The sequence below is a fragment of the Trachinotus anak genome, unplaced genomic scaffold (assembly GCF_046630095.1).
Source record: "Trachinotus anak isolate AG129_WGS33_773 ecotype Australia unplaced genomic scaffold, CSIRO_AGI_Tana_v1 ptg000034l, whole genome shotgun sequence".
In the NCBI taxonomy this organism is placed as follows: domain Eukaryota; kingdom Metazoa; phylum Chordata; class Actinopteri; order Carangiformes; family Carangidae; genus Trachinotus; species Trachinotus anak.
In genome coordinates this window covers 2042866-2069942 of record NW_027273885.1, presented here as the reverse complement: position 1 = coordinate 2069942, position 27077 = coordinate 2042866, and the positions used below count along the sequence as shown (strand labels likewise).

The 27077-nt window shown below is 42.5% G+C and overlaps 1 protein-coding gene across 12 annotated transcripts in view; it reads left to right on the top strand.

The window, feature by feature from the left end:
• myo18ab (myosin XVIIIA b) overlaps window positions 1-27077 on the top strand; it is a 115242-nt gene that overhangs the window by 84755 nt on the left and 3410 nt on the right. For 7 of the 12 annotated variants that reach the window (XM_071471935.1, XM_071471934.1, XM_071471938.1 and 4 more), the window contains 16 exons: window positions 40-194; window positions 544-667; window positions 1017-1124; window positions 1256-1348; window positions 2606-2716; window positions 4093-4197; window positions 4649-4795; window positions 6069-6182; window positions 10998-11114; window positions 12510-12593; window positions 14366-14503; window positions 16071-16256; window positions 16409-16548; window positions 18135-18179; window positions 23586-23708; window positions 25090-26571. In XM_071471935.1, coding sequence (XP_071328036.1) covers window positions 40-194; window positions 544-667; window positions 1017-1124; window positions 1256-1348; window positions 2606-2716; window positions 4093-4197; window positions 4649-4795; window positions 6069-6182; window positions 10998-11114; window positions 12510-12593; window positions 14366-14503; window positions 16071-16256; window positions 16409-16548; window positions 18135-18179; window positions 23586-23708; window positions 25090-26563 — 3264 coding nt within the window. In that variant the 3' untranslated portion in view covers window positions 26564-26571. The remainder of the gene's footprint in view (window positions 1-39; window positions 195-543; window positions 668-1016; window positions 1125-1255; window positions 1349-2605; window positions 2717-4092; window positions 4198-4648; window positions 4796-6068; window positions 6183-10997; window positions 11115-12509; window positions 12594-14365; window positions 14504-16070; window positions 16257-16408; window positions 16549-18134; window positions 18180-23585; window positions 23709-25089; window positions 26572-27077) is intronic. The other 5 variants (XM_071471940.1, XM_071471931.1, XM_071471936.1 and 2 more) reach the window with 4 other exon arrangements.

The following is a 27077-nucleotide window of genomic DNA, read 5'->3' as shown; positions in this document are numbered from 1 at the left end:
AGATTGTTTTTGATTGTGTGTGTGTGTGTGATTGTGCAGATCAGCGACCTGCAGGCCGATAACGAGGAGTCCCAGCGAAACATCCAGCAGCTGAAGAAGAAAACACAGCGACTGACGGCCGAACTGCAGGACACCAAACTGCACCTGGAGGGCCAGCAGAGCCGCAACCACGACCTGGAGAAGAAGCAGAGGAAGTCAGTGGACACACACACACACACACACACACACAGAGTAATGTTTGTCTGTAAACACACAGGACTTCACACACACTGAGCAGGGTCCAGCTGTTTTGCTGTAGTATCAATGATTGTAAAGAGAAAACTCTGTTGTGTTCCAGATTGTTTATAGCCTCATGCTGTGCAGGGAGAACAGCACAACTCAGCACATTTTTAAAACGATTTCATATTTTCATGACCTTTCACACGATTAATTTCCCCCCCTCAAATCACCTCCCATCAGAGTGGCAGTAGTTGGGCTTGGCCCGAGTGTTTGGACAGCCTTAATCAGTGGAGTGTGTGAACATTTGTGTGTGTTTGGATGCAGGTTTGACGGCGAGCTGAGCGCAGCCCAGGAGGAGGTGCAGAGGGAGAAGAGCCTGAGGGAGAAACTGGCCAGAGAGAAAGACATGCTGACCGGAGAGGCCTTCAGCCTCCGACAGCAGCTGGAGGTTTGTATCTGTTCGGTCCAGCTTGTGTCACTGTTGCATTTTGCGGCTCATCACATAATAATGTTCCAGAACGAGTTAGAGTTACTGTTGGGGTGTTTAGGAACAGTAAGTATGGTGCACTGTGAAGTATGTATGAACTGATCTGTAGCAGCAGATTTCATCAGTGGGAGGGGTTTGATTATCTTTCATGGCTCTGTTGTCATCCAAGCTGATGACGGATGTTAACAGATTCATCCCTGTCAGGAGACGGCCCCTCGTATTGGCACATTTTTGGCACATTTTGCAATGACAACCATGAAAAACCCTTAAATCTTCCTCTCTGCTCCGGCTGTAACCGTCCGTCCTGCAGGACAAGGACCTGGAGGTGTGTGCAGTCAACCTGAAGCTGGACCAGCTGGAGGCCGAGCTGCAGGACCTCAACTCCCAGGAATCCAAAGACGAAGCATCACTGGCCAAGGTTCCTCTTCGTGTTGTATTTATTGTTGTATTTTGCACCTTGTACTGAAACTTGCAGAATGCTGTCTTTCATGTATCTATACTGTGTGTATATATGTGTATGATCTACTGTTACTTCAATTTGTTACTCAGGTGAAGAAGCAGCTTCGCGACTTGGAGGCCAAGGTCAAGGACCAGGAGGAGGAGCTGGATGAGCAGGCGGGCACCATCCAGATGTTAGAACAGGTACAGATGCAGCAGCACAGTATTAAAGCCACAGTACCGTCACCGCATAAAGTTGTTATGGTTCACAAGTTAACAAGCAGTTGCTTATTTACACATCCAGCAGAAAACATGAGCATCTGTTTGGAGTGAGTTGAGATGAATGTAAGCTCAATATTCAGTCTCTTTTAGCTTTTTTTCATCTTCATCAGCTCCTGAGAAAAATATCTGTCTCTTTAGCTGCTAAATGCTAAAAGCAAAGCAAAACAGAGGTGGTTGTAGGTGTATTCTTAACTTCACACTGAGCCAGCCCAGATGTTCCCACCTGCATCTTTGTGCCAGTACATATTCAATAATATTGAATATCATGATATTTCCTGCCATATTTGCTTACTGGACATTGTACCTTTCACATGTGACGAATAAAACTTTGAAATGCTGTTTAATGGCAGCATCGCAAACATAAAATACAATAATAAAATGATATATTTTAATATAACACCTGAAACATAACATACAAGCATATACTGTATGTAGGACTGTATCAAGATATTAAATTTTGGAAATCACCCAAGCCTACTAGTAGACATAAACCTAGAACTGTCCTGTCCGGACTGGGACCTATAATCTATTAATTATTATCAATTATTAGATTTTGAGTGTGTTTCTCGTTCAACTAGCACAACTTTTTTAGCCTTTCCAGCTCTGATCACATGATGCTAATCAGTCAGTCATTGTGAGATACACACATGAGGGGAGAAAGAGAATCAGAGGTGCTAAAGCTGTTTCCCCCCCAACGTTCCAGAGCTGTGCTTGGGGAAATTTTGTCGAATTGGACCTCTTTGAATTTTAATTGAATACCCAAGATCTGAACCATAGCAGACCTCGGAGCCAATTACATCGGCCCCCTGCTGCCCCTGATATCCGAGAAGGCGCACGCAGCAGTAGATAGACCACTCACTGCATCGCCATCCAGACGCTCGCCAATGGGAGCAGAAGGTGTATCACAGAACACAAGCTGAAGAGTTTCTCTCTCAGATTTTTGGCATCTTGTCTCAAAACGATAACCCCGACCCCTTTTATCAGACATCAGAAAAACTTCTGATGGAGCATACTGGCCCCTTTAGTCGCAGCTTTGTCGGCTTAAGGACAGGATACAGCAGGGATTTACCAAGCTGCTTTTTCAGCACCTTAACATTTCAGGGCATTTATACACGACCAGCAAAGTGTTCCTTTAAGCCACAGTGATTGCAGAGCGTATAATGTCTGTTTTTCTTCCAGGCCAAGCTGCGTTTGGAGATGGAGATGGAGCGCTTGCGTCAAACTCATTCCAAGGAGATTGAGAGCAAAGACGATGAGGTGGAAGAGATCAGACAGTCGTGCAGCAAGAAGGTGAAGTTCGTTACACACACAATCACATTTTAACACTGTTATTTAAGTTTGCTCCTTGTTCTACAGTCGTGATTTAATGTCTGGAGGGGAAGCAGGTGTAAAATGTGACAAAACATTTTTACTTTGCTGCTTCCTGAGTCCTCACAAAAGGTCCAGATCAGTAAGGAATCAGTCAAATAGTTATCAAAGGAGGGACTCACAGGAGGTGGATTTAAAAAGAATGGAAAGTTTATTTCTACAGCACCGTTCAGACACAAGGCAATTCACTGTGCTTTACAGCGGCATGGAAATACATTAAAAATAAACATTAAGATGACATTAAAAATACATTATTAACAATAAATAATAATAAAATATTCTAAGTAAAATTAATAAATAAAATAAATAAATAAGTCATATCCAGATTGTCTAAATTCAGGTTCAAAACTTTTTCAAAGAAAAACAAAAGCGTGGCAGGAAGCTTGTTCCACAGGTGAGAAGCAGAGAAACTAAAAGCTGCTTCGCCTTGCTTGGTTCTGGTTCTGGGAACACTGAGCCTGTCCCAGGTCACATGGTCACAACTGAAGCAGCAGACACCAGGACTTCCTGAGTGGGTCAGGCTCCAGAAACCCTGAAGTAATGTTTTTATCCTAGTTTTAGAAATGATTAAAAATAAGGACCAATTACTTTTCATCACTCCAGGAGGTTGTTTTTATTCAGTCACTCATTGGTCAACATTTTAGCTCCATTGCTTTTCAGATATGCACCACAGGATGTTATTTTAGCTGCAGAGCCGTGTGTCAGAGACATTATTTGTAATCACACCACATTTTAGAGATGATCATGTCAGTGAGACACATCCCTGTTTTCTGATCTGCTCCTGCTTTAACTGTTAATTCAAACTCAACACGTCCTCCATGTTTCACCTGATGCTCTTTGCCACTTTATCCCGTTGGAATCTGGGTTCATCATTTTCAGCTTTGTGCTGTTAAAGCTGTTTTGTGTTTGTGCCGACACTTCACGACTGACCTCCACTGACTGAGCCCTCATTAGCCCACACACACATCCCATTATTAGCTTTTCTACACTTACACAAGGTGGGAATCCTCCGCAGTGACAGTGATGTGTTGTTTAATGAAGGATTGTGCTGAATAAATAAATGAAAGATTTTGGAGAGTGGTAGAATTGATTTATTTTTAAAGATAATGTGATAATAAGATATTGGTTTTAAATATCTCAACAGATGTTATTACAATTCATGTAATTTATAGGTAAACAGTTTTATGTTCGCTATGTTATGTAGCTAGAACTATAAATTTACTTATATCCGTGTGTGTGTGTGTGTGTGTGTGTGTGTGTGTGTGTGTGTGTGTGTGTGTGTGTGTGTGTGTGTTTAGCTGAAGCAAATGGAGGTCCAGCTGGAAGAAGAGTATGATGAGAAGCAGAAGGTGCTGAAGGAGAAGAGAGAGCTGGAGTCAAAGCTTATGTCAGCACAGGACAAGGTAACATCACTACACACAGCAACATGGATCCGGGTCCTGCTGGAACTGGATCTGGATCTGGATCCCTGCAGCTTCCCACTGGACAGTGAAGTCAGTCTGTCTAGATAAAACAGTGAAGAGCATCAAATGCCTGTGTGGTTCGTGCAGAGTTGGATAGTGACAGAATGACAGTGATGTTATTTGATCTGAAGTACTTCTACTCATCAGGTGTGTGGGAGGGGATGTGGGGGATTTATATAATTGGAGTCATTAATACTGACTGATGAAAATATTAGTTAGAGTTAGTTAGAGATGAAGGTCAGCTGTGACGTCCAGGGAACAGAGGGGACAGTGGCAGCCAAACAAGTCCAAATAAATGAGAATAAATGGAACTTCAGAGAGAGAGAGAGTCTGTGGTTGATCCCTGACACATGAGTGGAGTCACCACACCTCACCTGCACCTGTTTTTCAGGTGAGAAGTGGCGACATAGAGACTGAGAAGCGTTTGAGGAAGGACCTGAAGAGAACCAAGGCTCTGCTCGCCGATGCCCAGATCATGTTGGACCACATCAAGAACAACGCACCGAGCAAGAGGGAGATCGCCCAGCTGAAGAATCAGGTACACGACAGCACGGTTACACTGAACCTCACAAAGACCAGGTACAGGTACAGGTACAGGAGCAGCAGGACAGAGGTGTCCCAAATATTCTTTTACTAACCCTAACCCTATTTTTCACTTTTACTGGAGTGAAAAATTAGAAAGAAAGAAATTATTTCACACTAAAGTCAGAAGTCTGTTGCAGAAAAAAAACATCAGCAGTCAACATTAGAAACGGTGCAACTGAACATAATCCAGGGTTTTATAGCAGTTTCCAAAACCAGTGTTGGAAAGTTAATTAAACTGCTGCAAAGAGGCACAAAGAGTCTCACTGTGTCTCCTCCAGTCTGGAGGAATCAGTCTGTTATGTCTGTGCCCAGGTGTATTCAGGCATGTAACTACATCCTAACGCCTGGTGGTCACATGCTCAAGATCTCTTCAAATTAAAACTCCACACGTGAGTTCCAGATGTAACTGTAGAGCTGTGAATTGGATGTGACCGCCCGAGATTTAAACAAGTGTAACTGCATATGAAGCAAACCTTTGTAGACCAGTGGTTCTCGACCTTTCTGACTCGTGGCGATGACTCTCAGCCCCTTGTTACAGGCTGCAAATGTCTTGGAGCCGGAGAGAGAGCTGTGTCCTCCTCAGATTGGTTCATTTGAAAAGGAGAAGAATTAAAAGTTTAAGAAAAAGCAGCAGCAGTGAGGTTTTCCCATCTTCAGAATGAGATTTATTTGTCACTTCCATAATTTACACTTGGCATGCTTGGGAGTGAGATATCATCCTCCACTGGTCAGAGAGATATGATATGATATGATATAATAATTTCTCAATTATGTGTGCAATGTATAATATAGTAGCTTAGGTACTGGCATCTTTTAAAGTGCTGGTGCAATCGTGGTGCACTCGCCCACAGTGTCAGAGGGAGGACAGGGGCAGCATCCGAAGGGTGTTGAGAGTCCCGATGGAAGTCCCAGTTGGAAGCTACTGTTCCTTAATCTGGGTATCAGGTCTGTGACTATTTGAGTAAACATTTTGATGCAAAAGCAACTCATGCTTCACATCTGTCCGTCCATGCCCCCCCTTCAACTCTCCCACGTCTCCCAAGGGGGGGGCTCTAACAAAGCTGCTGGTCTGGAATACAGGATTATTTCCTCTGAAAAAAGCTGCTGCATTCAACAAGGAGGAGTTGGGACCAGGATGAGCTGTTACAGAATGTGTGCATATAATAAAATACATGTGGTGTTGTGTTATTCTAACGCATTTTCCCCCACTTGTGTGTCGGTTCCAGCTGGAGGAGTCCGAGTTCACCTGTGCAGCTGCAGTTAAAGCTCGTAAGTCCATGGAGGTGGAGATCGAAGACCTACACGTTCAGATGGAGGACATCTCCAAGACAAAGCAGGCGGTCAGTACAGCTCCGTGTCCTGCAGCGACCCAACCGCAGGAGGCAGAGTTTAATGTTTAAGTTTAATGATGAAGTTTTAAACAGGAGGGAAAAGCTGAAGCTGTCACAGTGTTCAGAAATGATCATCAGTGATGGCGTAGGTTGTGTTTTTGAGGCTTTTCTAAGGCTGCACCATCTGTGGTGGTGGGAGGGCTGCAGCAGATATGTCAACTCATTGCCTTTAGCCAGAGATAAGGGGTTAGAGGCCACAGCTGTTCCTCAGAGCTCGTCCTCTCACTCCCACTGTTCTAATTTTCTGGGGAAACGAGGGGATTTTCTTATTTCTTTCTTACTTCCTTGAAAAATCCACATTTTATTCGGTCTTTCTTTACAATTTTAGCTTTCATTTCTCTTTCGATCTCATCCAATCTTAGCCTCTCCTCATCTATTTTGACCTTTATATTTTTCTGTCTTTTTGGCGTGACTTCTCTTGCTTTCTGCCCTGTTCCCATGGCAATCTAATTCCACGTGTCGGTCAAACAGCTTTTTTTTTTTTTTTTTTTTTTTTTTTTTTTTAACACTTCTTCACGCCAACATTTTCTTGCTACTCATTTACCCTCAGTCTTACTCTGTGTATCAGTGAGGTTTAATCTCCTCGTGTTTTCTCCTTCCTGCCTGTTAAAGAGAAATGACTGAAACTGGTGCTAATAAACCTAATTTGAGTAAGTTTGACTGTAGAAATGTCCACAGTGAAGTGACAAGTAGAAATTAAGTTGACTCAGCTGCAGGTCAGGAGCAGATACAGGGAGGGGATGGATGGATGGATGGATGGATGGATGGATGGATGACTTTTGCGTCCTTCACCTTCATTTGTTTGTCAGTCTGGGCTTTGCCACCAGAATAATAATAGTTTTATTTTTCTTTGTTCAATTACAATTCAATTAACATGTTTTAATAAAGAGCTGCAAATATATCAATCACTCATAATTAGAATAGCAAGAAAAAATTATTAAGATTGTTAAATGACTGCATTTTATGTACTACTGATAATGCAGTTATTTTAATTCTATCTTTAAGTGCTGAAGTAATAATTGAATTTTAAAATGTTATAGCAAACTTTAATTCTGTTTTATTACATTATTACAACAGGAGCAGATTTATCACACTGAAACGATGAATCCTTGAATTTTACAGCTTGTGAATTTACATTAGCTTCAGGACTTGGTTGAAAACTCCAGCTGACTCACAGAAACCAAATCCTGCAAGGTTGGATGGTGGGACCGGGTGGGCGGGGCTTGGGGCGTGGCTGAGGGTGGTGACTGCTTTGTTGTGACATCACAAAGTCCCAGAAGTCCTGACGGCTGGTTTTAAGGCTCAGTTTCTGAATACAGGCTGTGTGCATTTCTCTGTGGACTGAGGCTTTGATGCTTTCACAGTATTAATATAGAACCTTGACCTGCTTTATAATCAGAAAGAGACATGGACATCTGCACAAGGACTGTGGAACAAGAGTTAGTTATTAGTTCCACTGCAACAGTTGTTGAGTGAATATTGGCATTAGTCACTCACTTCAGTCTCAGAAAAACCAAGCAGCTTTTAGCTTTTTATGCCTTAATTTACAAGCCTCGGATGACCTCATCTTTATCATCTTCATTTTGTGTTTATATCAGGTTGTTTGGAGATGTTTTGTTTTTCGCGACAGAAAGACAACAGACCTTAGAGGACAAATGCAATTTAATTGTTTCCACAAAATGTGTGATTGGCTAAATAGAATGTGAAAAAGGAATTTTGCAGAGATAAGATGAATGTGTCACCAGCTTTTTGTTTTGAAATCATGTCTTTGAGGACGACCTCTGCAGCTCACATCCCTGCAGTCTGCTGGGAAAGCAAAGAGGCTCGGAGAACTGATGACAGAAACCGTTATTGCAGATATTGAGGTTGTTTTTTTTATTTTTTTTATGCGTCACCGGTCACATAGACGACAAAGATAAAAACATGCAAATAACATTTCTTTAGATGGTCCATCATTTTTTGCCATTCTCTTGGTATAATTGCAGTGTTTTGAGAAAATGGTCTTGCATGTTTTCAAAAGCTTTATTTTTCCACAGAGAGCCACAACCGCGGCCATCTGAGAGGAGAAAAAAACCAAGGGCCGACCCACGTAATTGGGTAGAGATTGCACTGACAGCCTATTGTTAAACGTGTTTTCTGTGACAGTTTGGTGCTGCCGACTGGCACATTTTCTTTTTTTTTCCTCCAAGTGTCGATCACATGATTTTCCCCACCATGCAGAGCTGCAGCTGCTCTCAGAGCTTGTTTCAGCTCCTCATTCAGGCTAACAGTGGATTTAAAAAAAGAAAATGAGCCGTGTGAATGAATTTGCCCCAGATTCCACATGGATATTTTTAGTTGCTGAGGTATACCTTGGTACGTCACAGCAGTGGCTGCTGTTAATAATAATAAATACAGAATAACCATATTTACCCTCATAATCCAAATCCATATTTTAAAGCTGTCTTTGATTCAGTGAGCTGAGTTCCTTCTACATCCTGTTTGGATTGTTTCTTAAAGCTCCATCCAGTCTAAAGGTAGATGTGTTTGTGATTATTAAGCAGGTCTAGGTTCTATATTAATACTGTGGAAGTATCAAAGCCTCAGTCCACAGAGAAATGCACACAGCCTGTATTCAGAAACTGAGCCTTAAAACCAGCCGTCAGGACTTCTGGAACTTTGTGATGTCACAACAAAGCAGTCACCGCCCTCAGCCATGCCCCAAGCCCCGCCCACCTGGACCAACCATCCAACCTTGCAGGATTTGGTTTCTCTGAGTGTTTACCTGAAATCTGACATATTTTTATTAGATCACTCAGAAAACATTCAGCCAATCAGCAGAGACAATCAGATCCTCTCTTCTGATTGGCTGACTGACCTGTTGTTACTACAGCTCAAGAGAGAAGGAGATGTAAAACTACATTGAGATGGTTTTTGGTTCTTAAAACAACAAATATGTTTTCTTATGGATATCAACACTTCAAGTAAAACTAAATAAATATGAAATATGGGACCTTTAATAAGGTGGATGCCATGGTGTTGGCTCTGCCCGTCCCTGACTCCTCTTATCTCCTCTTTATGTGCAAATTGATTCATTAGCCTCTTCACATTAGTCACCATTTATTAATCCCTGTGCCTCCAACCTCCCTCTCTGTCTTTTGTATATTATCCCAGTCATTACAGAAATAGGATTACTCCAGCACAGTCCCTCCCCTCTCGGCTGAAGGTACAGGGCGGTCGCTGCTAGCTTTTAGCCTCTAATTGGATGTCTTGGTTATGACTGGGACCTGAAATAATCCCTGATGGGTCCTATGATCACAGGGGGCTGTGTTAACGCTAATAAGGGCTCTCCTCAGAGAAAAACCTCTGCTGTGTGCACAGCGTGGCACACCCACAAAGTCAAAGCCCAGCTCCAGACTGTGACTCCTCAGTTTCATTTTACAACAGTTTAAAGAGATGGAGCAAGGAAACTGCAGTGTGGAGAAATGTGTTTTTACCCAGTTGTATAAAATAAGTTTTGAGTTTTAAATCTTCCTCATCAATTTACAGTTTTTTTTTAACCCATGCGATTTTAAATGGTAAATTACTGCACTTATAGTCGTGTCGACCACTCATAGTGCTTAATACTACATGCCACATTCATCCATTCACACACAGCACATACATACGTCACACTCATACACACTCATACACACTCATACACACTCACACACTCATGGAGCAGCCATCAGGGGCATTTTGGGTTCAGTAGCTTGCCCAGGACGCTTTGACATGCTGAGGAGGAGCCAGGGATCGAACCACCAACCTTCTGGTTAGTGGACGACTCGCTCTGCTTCCTGAACAACAGCCGTTCAGATAAAATGTCAAACCATACAATGTGATATTTTCATTTCTCTGTCCAGTTTTCTCTCACTGGAGCTGGTCCGTACAAATATATTATTGTTTATGTGCTGTTGATCAGTGGCTTTGTTACCCCGTGCAGACATGTACAGCTGTGACTCTAAATTCTGGACTTGCAGTGTCATCACTGTAAGTTACAGTCACTTGCAGCTCATTTAGTTTCGTCTGACTTTATTCTGAGCCGTGTCTGGCAGCAATGTTAAGGTATATAGTTTGTTAGCTGACCAGTAGAAGCCTGACTTCAAACAGGTTTCTACTGCATACAGTAGTTTCTGTCTCAACACATTTCATTTATTTATTCTTTATTCATTTATCCTCCATTACAGTTTATTCGCTGATAATAATCGACAGATGTAACTTTTTACAGTCACAGACATGTTACCAGCATCGGTGCCTTTTTAAACTCTTTTAACTAAAATGCACTGATGAGTGTATCATTTGTCATCTTCTTGTCTACCTGGTTGTGTATTTGAATACATATTTAAATGCATTTCAATATAAATTCTGATTGTTTATATGAATAATATCTGAGTTTATATTTAAACCACTGAACTTTGACCTCTCTGCTATTAATATTTCTTGTTGTTTTTTATTTTAGTTTTTGCTCTTAGGTCTCACTTGTAAATGAGCTCTCCGGTTCAATGTCACTTCCTGATTAAATAAATAAATAAATAAAATTACTAATTTGACTCATAGAGGACGCTGTGTGAAGCTCAGATCCCAGATGTGAGATTTAGGTTTTTTGTTTTATCTGCAAATTAAAAGATTTTTTTTTTCCAGTGGGAGAACCAGCAGCCGTCTGATGTCTAAGTTTTTGTGACTTTGTGACCACACAGCTGGGTCCGTCTGTTTACACCCCTCTTTGTTCTGCCTTCTGTCCGTCAGCTGGAGGAGCAGCTGAGTCGTCTGCAGAGGGAGAAGAACGACCTGCAGTCCAGGATGGAGGAGGACCAGGAGGACCTGAACGAGCTGATGAAGAAGCACAAGGCTGCAGTGGCCCAGGTTTGTCTGGGTTATACTGCTGGAATAACTCAAACTTAAATATTGCGTTTGCTTATTTATACTTCCATTTCCTAATGAGGATTTATTCTTTAAATGATTAATTCATGAATTCAGAGATTACTTATTCATAACAAAACAATTATAAAAAGCCTTTTAAATTTTGCCTTTTGTTATTCCACCATCTAATGTGTCTGCCTGTTTTATTCCAGCTCATAATTCATGTGTTTCCTTTTTTGACATTTACAGTTTCCATTTCATGAACACTTAAATATAAAGAGCAAGAATTTATAGAAATTCAATCCAGAGAGCAGCAACAGGATTGGCCGAACACGAATCACTGGGAAAAACATTTAACCCAGTGCTGTTTCTTTGTCCACCTCCATCTTCGTATAAAGTCACATTGGTTCTTCACTTCTTTCGCTCCGTCCAGTCCCCTCCCCTCCAGGGAGACCCTCATAGGAGAGAGGGAGAGAAGCGAAATGCCAAAGAGAATTTCATGCCACCGGCTTAAAACAATTATTAATGTACTCAATGTTCACGATATAATGATTTACTACATCCCACGTGGAACAAGTCGCGATATGTTGAGTACATTCGTTATATCGCCCACCCCTTGTCCACAGCACCCACAGTGAAGGCTGCATGTTCTGCACATCTCATCGCGTCTTCTGCCGTATCATGTCAAAAAGCATCCAGAGTTCATTTGTACCCGGTAAAAACCCTGGAGCAAGCTTTACATTGAATTATTTTAACACCACCCTCTCTGCCAATTGAGTCATTTCTTTCAGAAGCAGTGGTATTTGGTGAGTGCCCCCCCCCCCCCCCCCATTCGTATTAATGTAGCTGTGTGTGTAGATGAGCGGCGAGTGGAAATGAAAGTGGAGTAAAAGCGCTTCCTCTCCGTCACTGATGGCTGATGAGTGATGTTGAGTGATCTGGCTCCACTGGCTCCAAATGAATCCATCCTTTCTGTCTAAATTGAGGCGGCTGAATCCCGGCGGGACTCGCTGCAGCAGAGTGCTTCATCTACTGTGAAAAAAAGCATTTGTCTCAAATATTTCACACAGGTCACATTAAAATGAGATTTACTGATACGCTTTCACTCAAAACATCTTTCCAGCAGATTTATTTGTCTAGGTAATGTCACTGTGATGCCGCCATCTTTTACTGGATATACTCAGTTTTTTTTGTTTTTTTTAATTGTTTGGTATTTCATGGATTTAGATTTTGTTTTCAGTACTTTAGCCTTGTGCACAGTCTCAATACTGTAAAATGAAATCCTATCAATTCTTCCATCATATACAATATAAAAAGAATGTGTTTAATGTCCACTGACAGTATCATGTTGCTCACTGACTTTGCTTTTTTTTTCTTTCCTGTGTTTGTTGACTTCAGTCAGCCCAGAATCTGGCCCAGATCAGTGACCTGCAAGCCCAGCTGGAGGAGGCCCTCAAGGAGAAGCAGGAGGTTCAGGAGAAGGTAGATGTCAGCTTTCTGCTCTCTCTGCTCTCAGACAGGCGGGGCGTCGGTTCACACAGGGTTTTTGATCAACACTCAGCAGCTTATAAGAGAAAAGTGTTTCTTTGTTTATTCTATTAAAATGTGACAGTGAGGAGGATTTTTAGAGATGTCACACGCAGGCTGTCCTCTGATTGGCTGACTGTTTTCTGAGTGCTCAAATAAAAATAGAACAGATTTCAGGTAAACACTCAGAGAAACCAAATCCTGCTTTAGTGTTTGTAAGTGAGACTTTCTTATGCAAATTTTCAGAGACTTTTTCAGACTGCGGCTCGCTGCTGTGTTTTGTTTCCTATTTTTCCTTCTAAGTCACATGACAGATCAGGTCAGATTTGTCCAATCACCTGCCAGGTATTTTTTTCAACGAAGTTTATCATCACCAAGGATCCAGGATCATCACCTTTCAGAACCAGGATCATGAGTAATTCAAAAAGGTTCAAGAACAGGAACCGTTTGTCGGTGTCACTTTTCAAGCAAGACGAACATTTTTTTGTGTTTAGCTTCTTAAATATGAGGTTTGTTACTTTTCTTTGTTTTGATGATTGTAAACTGAATATTTTAGGGCTTTGAACTGACTGAAATAATCTGAACACGGTGCTTTTGCCTCTGAGTAATTGAGATGGTCATTTTTCATGGTTTTCTGCAAATTGATCTATAATTGGATCAGTTATTGGTTCCCGCAGCTCGGATTACAAATTGTAAAAGAATGACGACCCTGTGACAGTTCCGCTGTCGCAGTGCTGCCTCTTCCCTGACAATGAGAAGTTTCTAGACTTTTCTCCACTGCAGTGTCCAGTGAAGAATCTCATTTAGAAACTTGCATGAATGTGCAGCACGGCCGCAGCCTGTTTCTCTTGCCTTTGCATTGGTCTCTTGACAAATACAACCCTTGATGTAATTGATGTGTCATTCAAGCAAAAGACTGGTGCTGGCAATATGTGACAAAGATGGCCAACTTGGTTTCCCAAGTCAGACAAGCAATAAAGCTGAACATGCTAGTGCTGTCATCCTTGTAATGACTGCTGCTGCTGCTGCATGAATATTTTTCTCTATCAGACACAGCTGTACCTGACAAATCAAACCCAGCCAAGAGAAAAGGAATAAACCAGGACCCCGCCTTAAAACCAGAATTATATCTTCTTATGGATTTCAACATCTCAAATAAAATACCGGAAAATTGTAAAATAAGGGACCTTTAAAATGCCAATATCATCGGTTGGAAAGTAATTTAGTGGAATACTCACAGCAGATGAATCTTCTGAAATGCTAGGAGCTAATGTCCATACTTAGAATACCGAGCTAGCTTCTTCTCGTTGCTGGCTGAAGACCCAAAGTTGGCGGGGAGATTGTACCGACTCGACCAAAGTTACATAGAGCAAGAACAGGCGTGGGATAGAAAGAGGTGCCATTCTCCCTATTAAAAGTCAGCTGAAGCTGTTATTTTGAAGGTCCCATATTTTATATTCTTTATTTTTCACAGTAACCTAGACCTGCTTTATAATCAAAAGAGACCTTTCTACAGTGTGGGACCTTTAGAGTAAAATAGTTGTGTAATGTTACTCTATGGGAATACAGGGACCTAGGGTCATAAGGATCTACAGCTCTACAGAGTTGGGTGTTGTTTGCATAGCAATGACAATTTTGAATTCAGACGAAAAGTGTAGATTTTATTCTAGGCAATGTGTGGCACTCAAAAGAATATTAACATGAATGTGTTTATATTTGTGTCTTAGATGCAAGCCCTCCAGAGCCAGCTGGAGTTCCAGGAGCAGTCCATGGTGGAGAAGTCCCTCGTCAGCCGGCAGGAGGCCAAGATCCGCGAGATGGAGACCAAGCTGGAGTTTGAGAAGACCCAGGTCAAACGCCTGGAGGTGAGAGATAAAGACAGGTGGAGGAGTGCTGGTGGTGCTGCAGAGGTTGGTGGGAGGGTGAAATGTGCAGCTGGGGTCAGAGGATGCCTGCAGAAACAAAGGTCATGTTGAACTTTGCATAAATGGCTCCACATTAACATGTACTTAACGCTCCATAAAATTTCAGACCACTGACAGTTAGATATCACCACTGCTGCACAGCTTTGTCTTCTGGCTTGTGTTACTCTCCCTTCACAATAGCATTTGTTATTCTGTCATTTTCAAATGACTTTCACATTTTGCCTGAAACAAAAAGCACATGTGAGCAGTAAAGGTTCCCGTCTGCACACTCCCAGACTGAAATCCTCTCCGCTCACTGCTACAATGACCCTGTGCTCAATTTTGCAGGTTCAGTTTAGTAATTAGTAGCTACACAATGTGCTCTGCTGCTTGTCCTCAAAATCACAAGAAATATATTTATTTATTAAGTGTTTTTTTTAATATAGCTGGATTTCTAGCTTGTGGTGAAATGTGCAGAGTTTGGGAAACACACACAAAGGTTAGATTCATTCTGCCCGTTGGTTTGCTTTTTATTGCTTCTCTCCAGCATTAAACCCGCAGTGAGTGAATATTTCAGGTTGCCTGAGTAGTACAACTCATCAAAGCTGGAGGTAGCAATGCTCAATCAATACAGATGTGAGGAGGCAGGGCACAACACCCACTCACTGTGTGAAATGTGGACAGGGTGGCTAATGCAGGAGCTAACTAAAGTGTGCTGCTGGCACTGATGCACAGACTGAGTAATGACTCGCTGCAGGTTTCAAAGTCTCATACAGGAGTCATCTGTTTGAACACTGCTCAACACTAACGTATATGTGAGGAAAGTCCGCTGCACCAATCCATTGAATTATTGATACAGATAAACTCATCAATAGTTAACTTTGTCTTCTGGGTTCTGTGTAATGCTCGTATCCATACTCATTGAGCCACAACGTGAGTTTGTTCATGTTATTCCAAAGGACTGTTTTCATCGTCTTGTGGACTCAAGAGGGATGAAAGATTATTTCCAAATGCTTGTGCCGTGCAATGACAGTTTGTTGCTGCACAGAGCAAGCACGCTTTGACCGCTGTGCGCTGTGACGAACACGTACACGGCCAATAAAAATGAGGCTTCCAGCGAGACACAGAAAGTAAACAGAACGTAGACCTGAAACCAGTCACTGTGGAGTCGGAACTCCTTCACACACCTAAATTCCTCCAAGCTGCTCTCTGTACCAGAGGTTTAATGCACCCACAGCCTCGTCCCTGATGGTTCCCTTCTAGCAAGCTAGTGCTTACGCTTCTTAGCACGAGAAAGATGCATCTTATGATGATAGACTCCAAACACAATGGGAGTGACGTGTCCCACCAGAAGTTTGGAAAACTTCTATGTTCTATGTCTGTGTTTGTTCTGTCCTCTGCAACTCCCCCGATCAGTGCGCTGACCTGAGCGCTCTGTCGGGAAGCCCCAGGAGGCTGTTCTGAAAGCAGTGGTATCAGTGTATATAGTTTCAGTCTGACTGTGATGTTGAATCTTCCCTCCTTGCAGAGCCTCGTAGCTCGCCTCAAGGAGAACGTGGAGAAGCTGATGGAGGAACGAGATCAGCGCAGCAGCAGCGAGAATCGAGAGAAGGAGCAGAACAAACGCCTGCAGAGGCAGATCCGAGACATCAAAGAGGAGATGGGTGAACTGGCCAAAAAGGAAACTGAAGCCAGCCGCAAAAAACACGAGCTGGTAATGATGTGACAGCCAACGATGAGACAACTCACCAACAATTATCAAAGACACCTCCACCTTTTTAGGAGACACGGCATGCATCAACAGTAAATCAGCGACGTTGAACTGGGCAGCTGAAAGGTTCATTCTCTCTCTTGTCTCATTAACAGGAAATGGACATCGAAAGCTTAGAGGCTGCTAATCAGAGCCTGCAGGCAGACCTCAAGCTGGCCTTCAAAAGGATCGGAGACCTCCAGGCAGCCATCGAGGATGAGATGGAGAGTGACGACAACGAAGACCTTATCAACAGGTACCAAAAATAAACTTATAGTGCTGGAGCTTCTTGAAGTTCCAGAAGGTGGGGGACCTAATATGAGATGAGAGTTTGACGGCCAGAAATACTTGTACATGTGTGGATCCCGGTTTCTATTATCCACACATGTGGTCTTCTATCTTCTGATGAAGACCATGAGACGCAGCTCTAGAAGAAGCTAGAAAGTGTGGACCTTAAATTTCAGATTAAGTTTGTTCCCAAGGTGGATGGATAGTTTGGTCCAGATTATAATAGAATATTATTTTTATATTTTCATCCACAGCTTCTTGTAGGATGTGTGACTGCCTCACGTTTCAGGTGACCAGCTCCCTGCTACCATCCAGACATGATGAGGCTGAAACAGTCTCACCACCTTTGTGCAGTTTTGTGGCTCATAGTTCGGATTTGTTTCAGTTTGTTTTAAACCTTTGTGCAGTTTTACACAGTTTTACGCAGTCATTTGAAAAAGCAGCACCAGACAATTAAAAGTGAACAGACCTTGACTTTATCTGGTGCATTTCAGTTAGTTTTCTTTGTTCTTCGCTCTGTTCTTTGAAAACCACTTATTCTAACTACTCTTCGGTATAAATCCTAATTCTACCTTAATTGGTTGCTGTGGTTAAATAGTTACATGGATCATCTCATTTCTGCTGTGAAGTTGTTTATTATCGTTGTTAGTCATATGAACTCAGAGCTGTGATGAACAACATCCAGGCACAGTGAATACCTGGGGTCCAGACCAGAACCCCAACCTGTGCTCACCAACCATAACTGTGGTTGTTGCATAAAGCTTTTTTTACATTTCTGTTTGTGTATGGATCAAACAATCACAGGAGTGACTTCGTTTTCTGACTCCACTATATGTTTACATAGAAAATTGCACTTTGCTGCTATATTATTGTTTTAAATCTCATTTACAGATCCTTTAAGTTGACTTGATTTCTTTCCAGTCGCCACGTTGCCACTCACACTTTCAACAATCCAATCAAAGCCCTGCAGATATTGTATTTTCTGGTCATTTACGTCTCGTTTTCATGCCTGAATGCAACGTGAACTCCTCCTTAATATCTGACCTGCTAATATCTGGTTCAACTGAGAGACTCAGTCAGGCTGGATTATTCACTCCCAGTATGAAAACCTTTCCTCTCTCTTGGCTCCTTGTAAGAATTTGTGATCGGTTTCTGTGATGGACGCTGAGCCTCACTAAGTACAACACAGTCCCACAAAGAGTGAGAGCTCTTCTATCTGCAGCAGCAGTAAACAGCTGAGTCATGAGAAAACGCTCTGTGAGGCGTCCTTCTCTGCTCTGCATGCAAGATACCAGATCAGGATGAGGTGGCGTGCTGAGTCCGAACGTGATGCGTACAGTTGCTTTGACAAAGGGAAGAACAAAAGAGCGTCATCACAGCATCTGCCACAACCCCTGCAATTATTCAGATATTTTTAAGCATCTTTGATGTTTTATTTTTGACTTGATTCTTATTTTGTGGTTTTCTTTTGTGTTGTCTTTTGTTTTTTTTCTGTTTGCTTTTCTTGTCTGTCGTTCCTCCACTCATCATCATCATCATCATCACCGTGACCAGTTTGCAAGACATGGTGACAAAGTATCAGAAAAGGAAGAACAGAACGTGAGGAACTTGAACTCCTGGTCTCTTTGTTTTTCACCACTGGAAATGATGCAGCATTCTACAGTCTCTGAACAGTTAGTTGAGAGGTTGATAGTGGAGAAAGAAAACCCAGAGTTTTTCTCAGGGTTTAGTTTCAGTCCAGTAAGTCCATCACTTCTGGCTGCCACACTCACATTTAAAGGAAAAAATCCCTCTCACATCAAAAATAGGGAAGATATTTGGAATTCAACTTGCATTCTGGGCCAAAATGTGTTGTTTGGGGATTTTTCTGATTCCTGTGATAATTCTCGACTATTGTCAGGCCCTTATCATCATCATCACACATGTTTAGCAATTCCAGCAGGAAGAAATGCCTCTTTGAGGAGGCAGAGATACAGTAAATCTAAGGGGTTTTATTCCTGAAGACTCAAGGATAATGCATCATCAACAGTGCTCCGAGATTCCCTCATACCCCCCGTTTACTCCGCTCTCCGCTGCATGCCCTCACATGCTGAGATGCATGAATGCCACTGACAATATGTTACTTGAGCCCCCAGCATGAAACAAGCCTCCCCCCTCAGATTCCCTGTATGGTTAACCACTTTTCAAAGCAAGGTTGAGGTCTTCCTCACAGTTTTCCTTTATGTCGCCGAGGGGCTCACCCAGCCATGTTTACAGCCTCGGCTCAGTCCGGGGGTGGGGGGGTTGTGTCCACGCTGCTGTGTTATGTTTGAACAGCAGCTGACCCCGTCATCCTCTCCCTCCCCTGGGCACTCTTAATTTTTCATCGCCCTGCTCTAGGGCTCGGTGTGACAGTGGCTCGGCAGTGACTGCCCTCCTGACAGGAGAGCAGGAGGGTGTGTTCCACATCAATCTTTGACTTGCACTTGCTTAATAATGCAGAATCCTCACATGTCTTACAAAAAGCCGTCGTGCTCACAAGGCTGTAGCTCACATGAGACAGAGACTGGAGCCAGAGGTTAACGCTGTTAGCGCTGTTAACCTCTGGCTCCAGTCAGGGTTGGGTTCTCTGATGGGCTAAGAGCTGCACAGAGTGGGCTTTTGTCAAAGGCTCTTGTAATGAGCCGTTAGCGCTGCCACGTTTGAATAAAAAAGCTCATCTTTCCTGGTGTTCTGATAGGACACATGCATTTCTATTTTCACAAAATATAAATTATGTAGCTGTATATTTGAATATATTCACATTAATACAGTATAATTCTATTTGTATTAAGCTGTTCTAAACTACATACATGTATGAATGTATGTAAGTATGTATACTGAAAATACAGATCGGCATGTATCTAATGCCGAAGGCTTAAAACATTACTGAAAGTCTATATTTGACCCTGCTGTAATAAACAGCATACAGATCTGCTTCACTTCAGTGAAGTCATTCCAGCAGTGCAGCTAATGGAAGCTAAAGTTAAGGTAACAAAAGCATGGTGTCTGCCATGTTGGGCTTTAGCTAGCTAACATTGTTAGCATGAGCTTGCAGCCTAAAATGCTTCAGGTACTGTTACAGTCGTTTATTCTGTGATGTTAGATGGGTAGAAACGGGGTCTTTGGTTTCTAGTTTATCTCATAAATGATTATTTAAATATGTGAAGTTCATGTCACACTGAACTCACTGCAGTGGCAGCTTTGCAGCACAGATATCACAGCGTTACCTCTTCATGTTGCACTGTTCTCTCCTGATGCTCTTGGAGAGGATGCATCTGCCTGTCTGTGCTGCAGATCCACGGGGACTTCACGGGGGCTGTTTCATATATCGGAGACATTAACCGCGACGTCTGTAAGACCCAGGGACACAGGAGCACAGCAGGACGATCCATAGAAGCTAATGATGAATGTAATAGTGTGTAACAGAGATGTACAACCAATGGCGGCAGAGTGTCACAGACAATTAATGTCTCCTCAGCACGATGTTTGTTTGCTTCCCCAAGGCTTTCAGCAGGGCTTAACTAATGGTATAGTGGCCGGGGACATAAATTGTAGATGACACCATGTATGAGGGTGCTCAGTTACATAGGACCTGCCGTTGTGGTCCTGGCTGCAGACCTGGTAGATCTCTCTGTGCTCTGAATGTATCATGGAATTACACACAGATAAGAAAGATTTTTAGCTGGACAACTAGAACATTTACTCAGTCACTAATTGATTAACTGTATTATTTAAAAAAAAAAAAAAAAAGATTATTATTAGAATTTTCCTTATTGTACTTATCAACTTCACAGAATTCCTTAAGGTCCCATGGGTAGAATTTATATCACCCCCCAGTGGTAGCATGAAAAAGACACTGGCAGACCTATCCGCACATGAAAAAAACTGCACATGAATCTCTATGATAAAAAACTAAATATTGCAAAAAAATGTTTAGAAAAATTGACATATAAGAAGATGATGTGAAAAAGGCTCATAGATATTTTTGAACACACCTTTACATTCAGTAAAAAACACAGATCTGTCTCAGGTCTAATCTAAAAGACTCTATAACCACATGAAAAGATTGTCCCAGCCCCGTCTCCTAAAAATTACGTTGTACCAGTTCGCAACAGCAAATACGTTCTCAATGATACATAATTGCCCTGGATCCAAAGGAAGAGTTGCTGTAACAATCTCCCAATATCCGAAGCCAACTGCAGGGAAACGTGACAAACACACAGAACTAATGTAAGAAGGATCAGATGAGGAAACATGTCTGGATTTTGGGTCCCGCGACCTGAGATTTGAGCATCCTCTCCCCCCATGGAGTGATGTTTGCCCAGTCTTTTCTGACAAACTGCAGTGCCAAAGACTGAGGCTCTTGGCTGCTCTGTCATCATAACAGTAGGAAGCAGCAAATCCCCAGATTGTCTAATAGTTGAGGCATGTACTGCAAAGTTAATTACAGCTTAAGAGTTCATTGCCCCCTCCTTCGGCCCATCTCTCTCCCCTCGTCTTTGGTGTGAATGCAGTCCCAGCGTTACCGCCCAAGGTTATTGTATTTTATAAAAGCTAGCAGGCTTTTGCATTTGGATTTCACTAGGCAAGTCATTGTATGGATTCTCCCCTTTGAAATCCAGGGAGCTTTGTCTCCGACTGCTAATGATTTTAATTATAGGTGGTGCAGGGCCATTCTGAGCTCTCCGAGAAAAGAATGTTTTTCCTTCTCTTCTGCGACAAGATGGGAGGCTTTCTGAAACAGATGGAGATGAAAACAGAGATGGGGAGCCACCCCTCTGATGTCTCTGTAGCACTATTAAGCTGTAACAACTTAATTTCACAGCACCACACAAGCACTGGGCTCTGACGGCACTTAATGAGTGTTGTGCTCTTTTCATCCATGTCAAATTTTATGACAAGCCCTCTATTTTACTCCACGGCTCGCAGTGGTTTGTGAACGTGTAATGATAATTGAGAGGAAAAACAGTGCAGTGCCCAGCTGTGTACCAAATCATTCTGTCAAGAACTGAAATTATGAGTGTGTGCATATGACTGTGTGTGTGTGTGTGTGCGCGCGCGTGTGCGTGTGTGTGTGTGCGTGTGCGTGTGTGTAGGCCTGTTGATGAAATTCTCTGCCACTCTGCTGTGCAGTTCAAAGAAAATGCAGCTGTGCAGTTTTTTTTTTTAAAACACAGGTGTGTTGTGTTTTAGTCTCTGCCATCGTTTATCACTGGCTTCCTAACTTTTATACATCTGAGAACAAACAGAGGAGAACATTTGCTCACATACTTATTATAACATTTCAGTCTGATGAAGGTTCAGTCTCATCTTCATCAGGTATATGCAGGTATGTTACATTAATATTCAAGTAGAAGGTGTATCCTGCTACCCTCTGATACTACACAGGGCCACACCTTCCACATGTCAACGTCAATTTAATTAACTACACAATAAAACCAACTGTACAATGTCCAGTGCAACACAACTGTACTTTCTCTTAGTTACTGAGTTGATAAATTCACAACAGCTTATGAACTGAAGCAGTGGCACTCTAATATCATCTTTCTTTATTCCATTCGTTCTTCTTCCTTGTCAAAACCTGGTGCCTACATTACTCACAATGCAACTTGACCCCCAGCAGTTCAGTCACAGGTCCAGGTGAGTTGTGCTGTTCTGAGCTAATGTAGCTTTGAGCTGCAAGCCTCAGGCTGCAGACAACAGAGGTCTGGTAATCTCACTTCTTTCTAATTCCACACCTCCAGACTTTTTTGCGTCTGATCCAACTGATGCTGACTGAAGTGACATCACTTGAGGCCGTTTATCATGTTCCACACAGGTCCCTCTAGAGCCATAAAAATGCTTTACACCTCTTTTTTTCCATATATGTATTAGTGTGAGGCAGAAATCTTGCAGGAGATGATGAAAATGAAGTTTCTCAGATGAGGCTGTAGACAACAGTTCTCAGTTGAAGCACTTGAATATCAATGCTGTGTCAATAACTTCACAATCATGCATTTGCAGAGATTTACTAAGCACAAAAAAAACTCAAAGCTTTTATACATTTACAACAAAGTCTTAGTGCCTGTGACAATACATTAGCAAGGTAGTTATAATTCTGTACGTGACACAAACATCTGGAAGCTCTTAACTTCCCTATGCAAAGATAGTATAAGATATACATACAGATTTGTTAGCATCTCAACACCATAAAACACATTTACAGCTCCATGACATTTATATGGGGAACATACATTGAGAGGAAAACAAATAGTTCTCCCAATGTCAAATTGGAGCTTGGAGACTACAAATGTATAACAGAAAACCTGTGTTACAAATTGTGGGCAAAGAATTTGAGACATGGGCATCAACCGGGCGGGGAGGGTGTAATGAAAGATGATATTAAGTTGCATTTGACGAAATGTAGTATCAAGAAATATCAAGATATTCTCAAGGATGCAAGTCGCCCAAAATAGTGGAATTGCAATACTAAACTGCTGCAGTTCTCCTTCATAGCAACATGAATGATTTGGGTTTTTTTGACTGTTATGGTGCTACTACATCTCTGAAGTAGCTTGGGAAGAGTAAAGGTAGGATGTTTGCTGGATGGCTCGTTGTCAGCTAACCGCAGGACCGTGATGTCACTCAACTAACCGTGACAACCATGAGGAGTTGCCCAGTGGTGTTTTTATCTCTCCAGCCTGTCGTGGGCATGTTTGGGTGCTTACAGAGGCTTTTTGAGCTGACTGCATGTGCCGTCTTATATCCAGGACAAATGCCACAGTCCTTCTTTGCTGCCACACTAACACGTGCACAGCCTGGTTTTCTTCCTCTGGCTCCATAGCCACAAAGGAGTAAAGGAACATTTCTGCCAATGCTGACTGTCCTTTAGCACTAACATTTCTTTTACCTTATTCTCTCCTGTCTGATTAGCCACATCTGACTTTCCGCTGTCTTTCCTTTGCTTCCTCTGACTTGTTTTCCTTTTCTCTGACTGCTCACCAGTCAGGGGGATTCAGACACAGACTCTGAGGTGGAGGATCGTGTGGATGGGGTGAAGTCCTGGTTGTCCAAAAGCAAAGGTTCTGCCAAGAACCTCTCGGATGATGGCAGTCTCAAGAGCTCCAGGTCAGTACAAAGGCAACTGCTATAAGTACCACTTCAGCAGCTGATACTAAGCAGCCTAACCAAACATTTATATGCTTTTGCACTCTTATATGATCAGCCCCAGAGGAAATAAAGCAATCAGAGCACAGTACTTTGGCTGAAATGACAGGACTGCTATAGCTTAAATGTATTTTTCAAGCTGCTTTGTCTTTATTGTCACCTGCTCAATGAAGAGGGCTTTTTTTCCCAAAAACAAACCACCTCAGTGGTAGATTTATCGACATGCCCAGTGGCCAGCTGGCATAGTCTACCTGAGCACTCGCTGAGATTAATGGATGTGTCTCCAAGCTGACAGCTTCAATTGCCCCAGATTTGTCTCCTTACCAGAAGATTTAACTTCCCTCCCTCAGCTGAGCCACTTCCAACTTTAAAAACTTTTGGAGTTTTTAAATGTCTCTTAGCACCTTTCCCCATAGGCATAAAGTGACTGTTTCATCGAGCTGGCCAGCACTGCCCCTTGTAGTAGTAGCAGCTTTCAAGTTCAAGTGACTTTAACTGCAATTTGCACAGGTATATGAGTCCAAGTACATTTGTGTTCAACAAAGGACAGGCTAACAGAGACAAGACAGGGAAGACATGAATATTTTATTCATCAAGTTTAACATGTTACTTTAACTTTCATATGGGAAACATTTTAAGCCAATTTACCCAAATGCTGTTACTCAAATGTGTGTTTTTACTGGAACACAATGGTTAAAATTAGGGTTTTGCTAGACTTCAGAACTGCCAGTCAGGCAACAGAAACATCACTTCTCAAAAGTAGGACATACATATCTTTCTTCTTCTTTTTTAAAATCCTTTTTTCTAAGCATGTCTTTCAATTTCTCTAGAATATCTGTAGCTTTCTATTGGTGGAAGGCTTTAGCTTCTGTGTTGTCAGGGGCTCGTTGAATCTGAATATAGGAGAAAAAGAGCTTCAAGAATTAAAATCTTTCATCAGATCTGCAGTATTTAGATTAAGGTCTCAGCAACATTAAGCAATGACAGTCAGAATGTATTTTATATTTTGTGCCAACATGCCATTCAAAGTCTCAGTTCATTTTGATCCTTCATTTGTCCTTGGTGGGCCATATTATTATTTTGGTGAACATTTCAGTGCAGAAAAACCCTTGTTAGTCCTGAGTCAGTTGTCTCCAGTTGTGCTTTACTGTTCTCCCATTTTGTTAAATGTCACCTCTTACATTTCTTTATCACATTTCTGTTTTTTATGACTTGTCAAGTTTCATTCATTCTCTTTACTCTCTTCCTTGATTCACCTTCACTTGACCCAATGTCTCATCTTTAACATTTTCTCTCCCACTGTCTTCATTCCTTCCTCCTTTCCATTGTTGTTTCTTTCTAGATGTGCTGTAAATGTAGACGCAAAGGAAGGGAAAGAGTCGAAAGAGGGTAAGGAATGGAAAGAGGTAAATAAAGAGGGCAAAGAGGTAGAATCGAGCAGACCAATAAGCTCCCTTAGCTACAGAAAACGATCCAACCTTGATTCCATCGGAGGCAAAGGAAATGCCCTCTTTAGTGCCCTCAGGGAGAATGCTGATTCAGAAGATACTCTATGTTTCTCGAAGCCCAAACCCAAAACCAAAAATCTTCAAGATGACACCTACTCAGTCAGCTCCAGGAGGAAGTCCCAGGTAGGGGATGACAAGAATGGCAGAGAATCAGTCATCTCCCAGGCCTATTCAGAGGCCAACAGCCGAGCCAGGAAAGGCATGGACAGTCGCTGGGGGGACTTTGACAAAGAATCAACCATTTCATTCACTGCACCAAACCAAGCCTCCACACTTGGGTTAAGCCCAGAGCATGATGCCAAATCTACCATCAGCTTAGGTCTGTCAAGCCCACTTGGACGCCATCGAAGCACCTCACGCTTAGATGAGGGCAGAGGTGGGTGGTCAATGTACAGCAGCAGTCCCAGTAGCCCTTGCTTTAGTAGGCGGTCTGGGGGTCGCAGTCCTGGAAGTGTTAGTCGAGCTGAATCCCGTATGTCGCTGGCACGTAGCTGCCGTCTGAGTGAGTTTGATGTTGATATTGATGACAGTCGAAGTGTGGCCTTTACTGAGAGATCAGCATACAGTCCTCACTCATCCACTGGCCGCAGTTTGTCCATGCCACCACCACAAGACAGATCATCAACTACAAATAATGACCCCATTGATAATTTTGACATCAAACCAGTCAGTCATCGCAACTACCTTGATCCCGACCTGGAGAAAGCCATCAATGAGGTGCTGAGTTTTAAGCCTATCAAATTCAAGCGCAGGAGCTTTGAAGACTCAGAGGGTGAAGAAGAAAAATCCAAGAACGATGAAGAGGACAGCAGAAGCATCCGGAATGGAGACACTAGTCGCCCTGCCAGCAGTCTTAGACGCTCGGCATCCGCTGTGGACTGCATGAGATCGTCCCGCACTGCCAGCAGCTGCAGCAGTCACCATCGCAGCAAGAGTAAGAAAAAGAAGAGAAGCCACAGCTCTGAGTCTGACAGCTCAAGAGATGAGCGTCGTCACAGAAGCAGCTCCAAGAGGAGGTCCAAGAAGTCCAAGAAAAAGTCCAAGAAGAGGGATCGGTCCTCTTCGTCTTCATCTTCCACATCCTCAGACTCTGAGTCAGACTCCAGCTCTGGTGCCTCCACGATTTCCTACCGAAGCTCCAGCAGCGTGAAGAGGGCCCCGGCTCGAAAGGTTTCCAGCCCAGAAGGGGAGGGAGAAGCTGGGCCACGGAGCGAGAGCCAGCCCTTAAACAAAAAGGATGAGAAGAAGAGGAAGAAGAAGGTGGACAGCCTGATGATGAAGTACCTGTACCGGGCGGACAGTGACTGAGGCAGGCAGTAGGTGGTTGCCTGATACGGACTTACCTTTAAGAGTGGTTTTGACGCATGATGTGATCTAATCAATCAAAGACATTTTCACTCCTGTCAATGAGCACATTAAGTCTGACTGGAATTTGCCTTTCACAGTTTGGATTTGAATTTGTTGGCTGCATTTTTGATGACGTGTTGTGTTGGGCATGCTAACAGTTTTTGGTGTTTACTACTACACGCTCTTAGTTTCAAGCCAAATATTAGTGACCAGTCTCTGTGAATGTTTTTCACTGTCTCAATGCTGTTAAGCCTCTGAGGTTCACTCAACGTGGATGTTAACTTGGCCTTAAATTACTCCCAAGATGTCGCTTTGATTTATGGCCCCAGAAAGGTAAAAATATGTCAATTAACATAATAAATTTTTCCTTACAGCCCCATAACTGCAGGCATAATTAGCCTGCAAGCATTGATTTACACCAACTAGCAAATTCATCTGAGATGCACAGCTGAGAGTAATTAACCCCCAGTTTGCA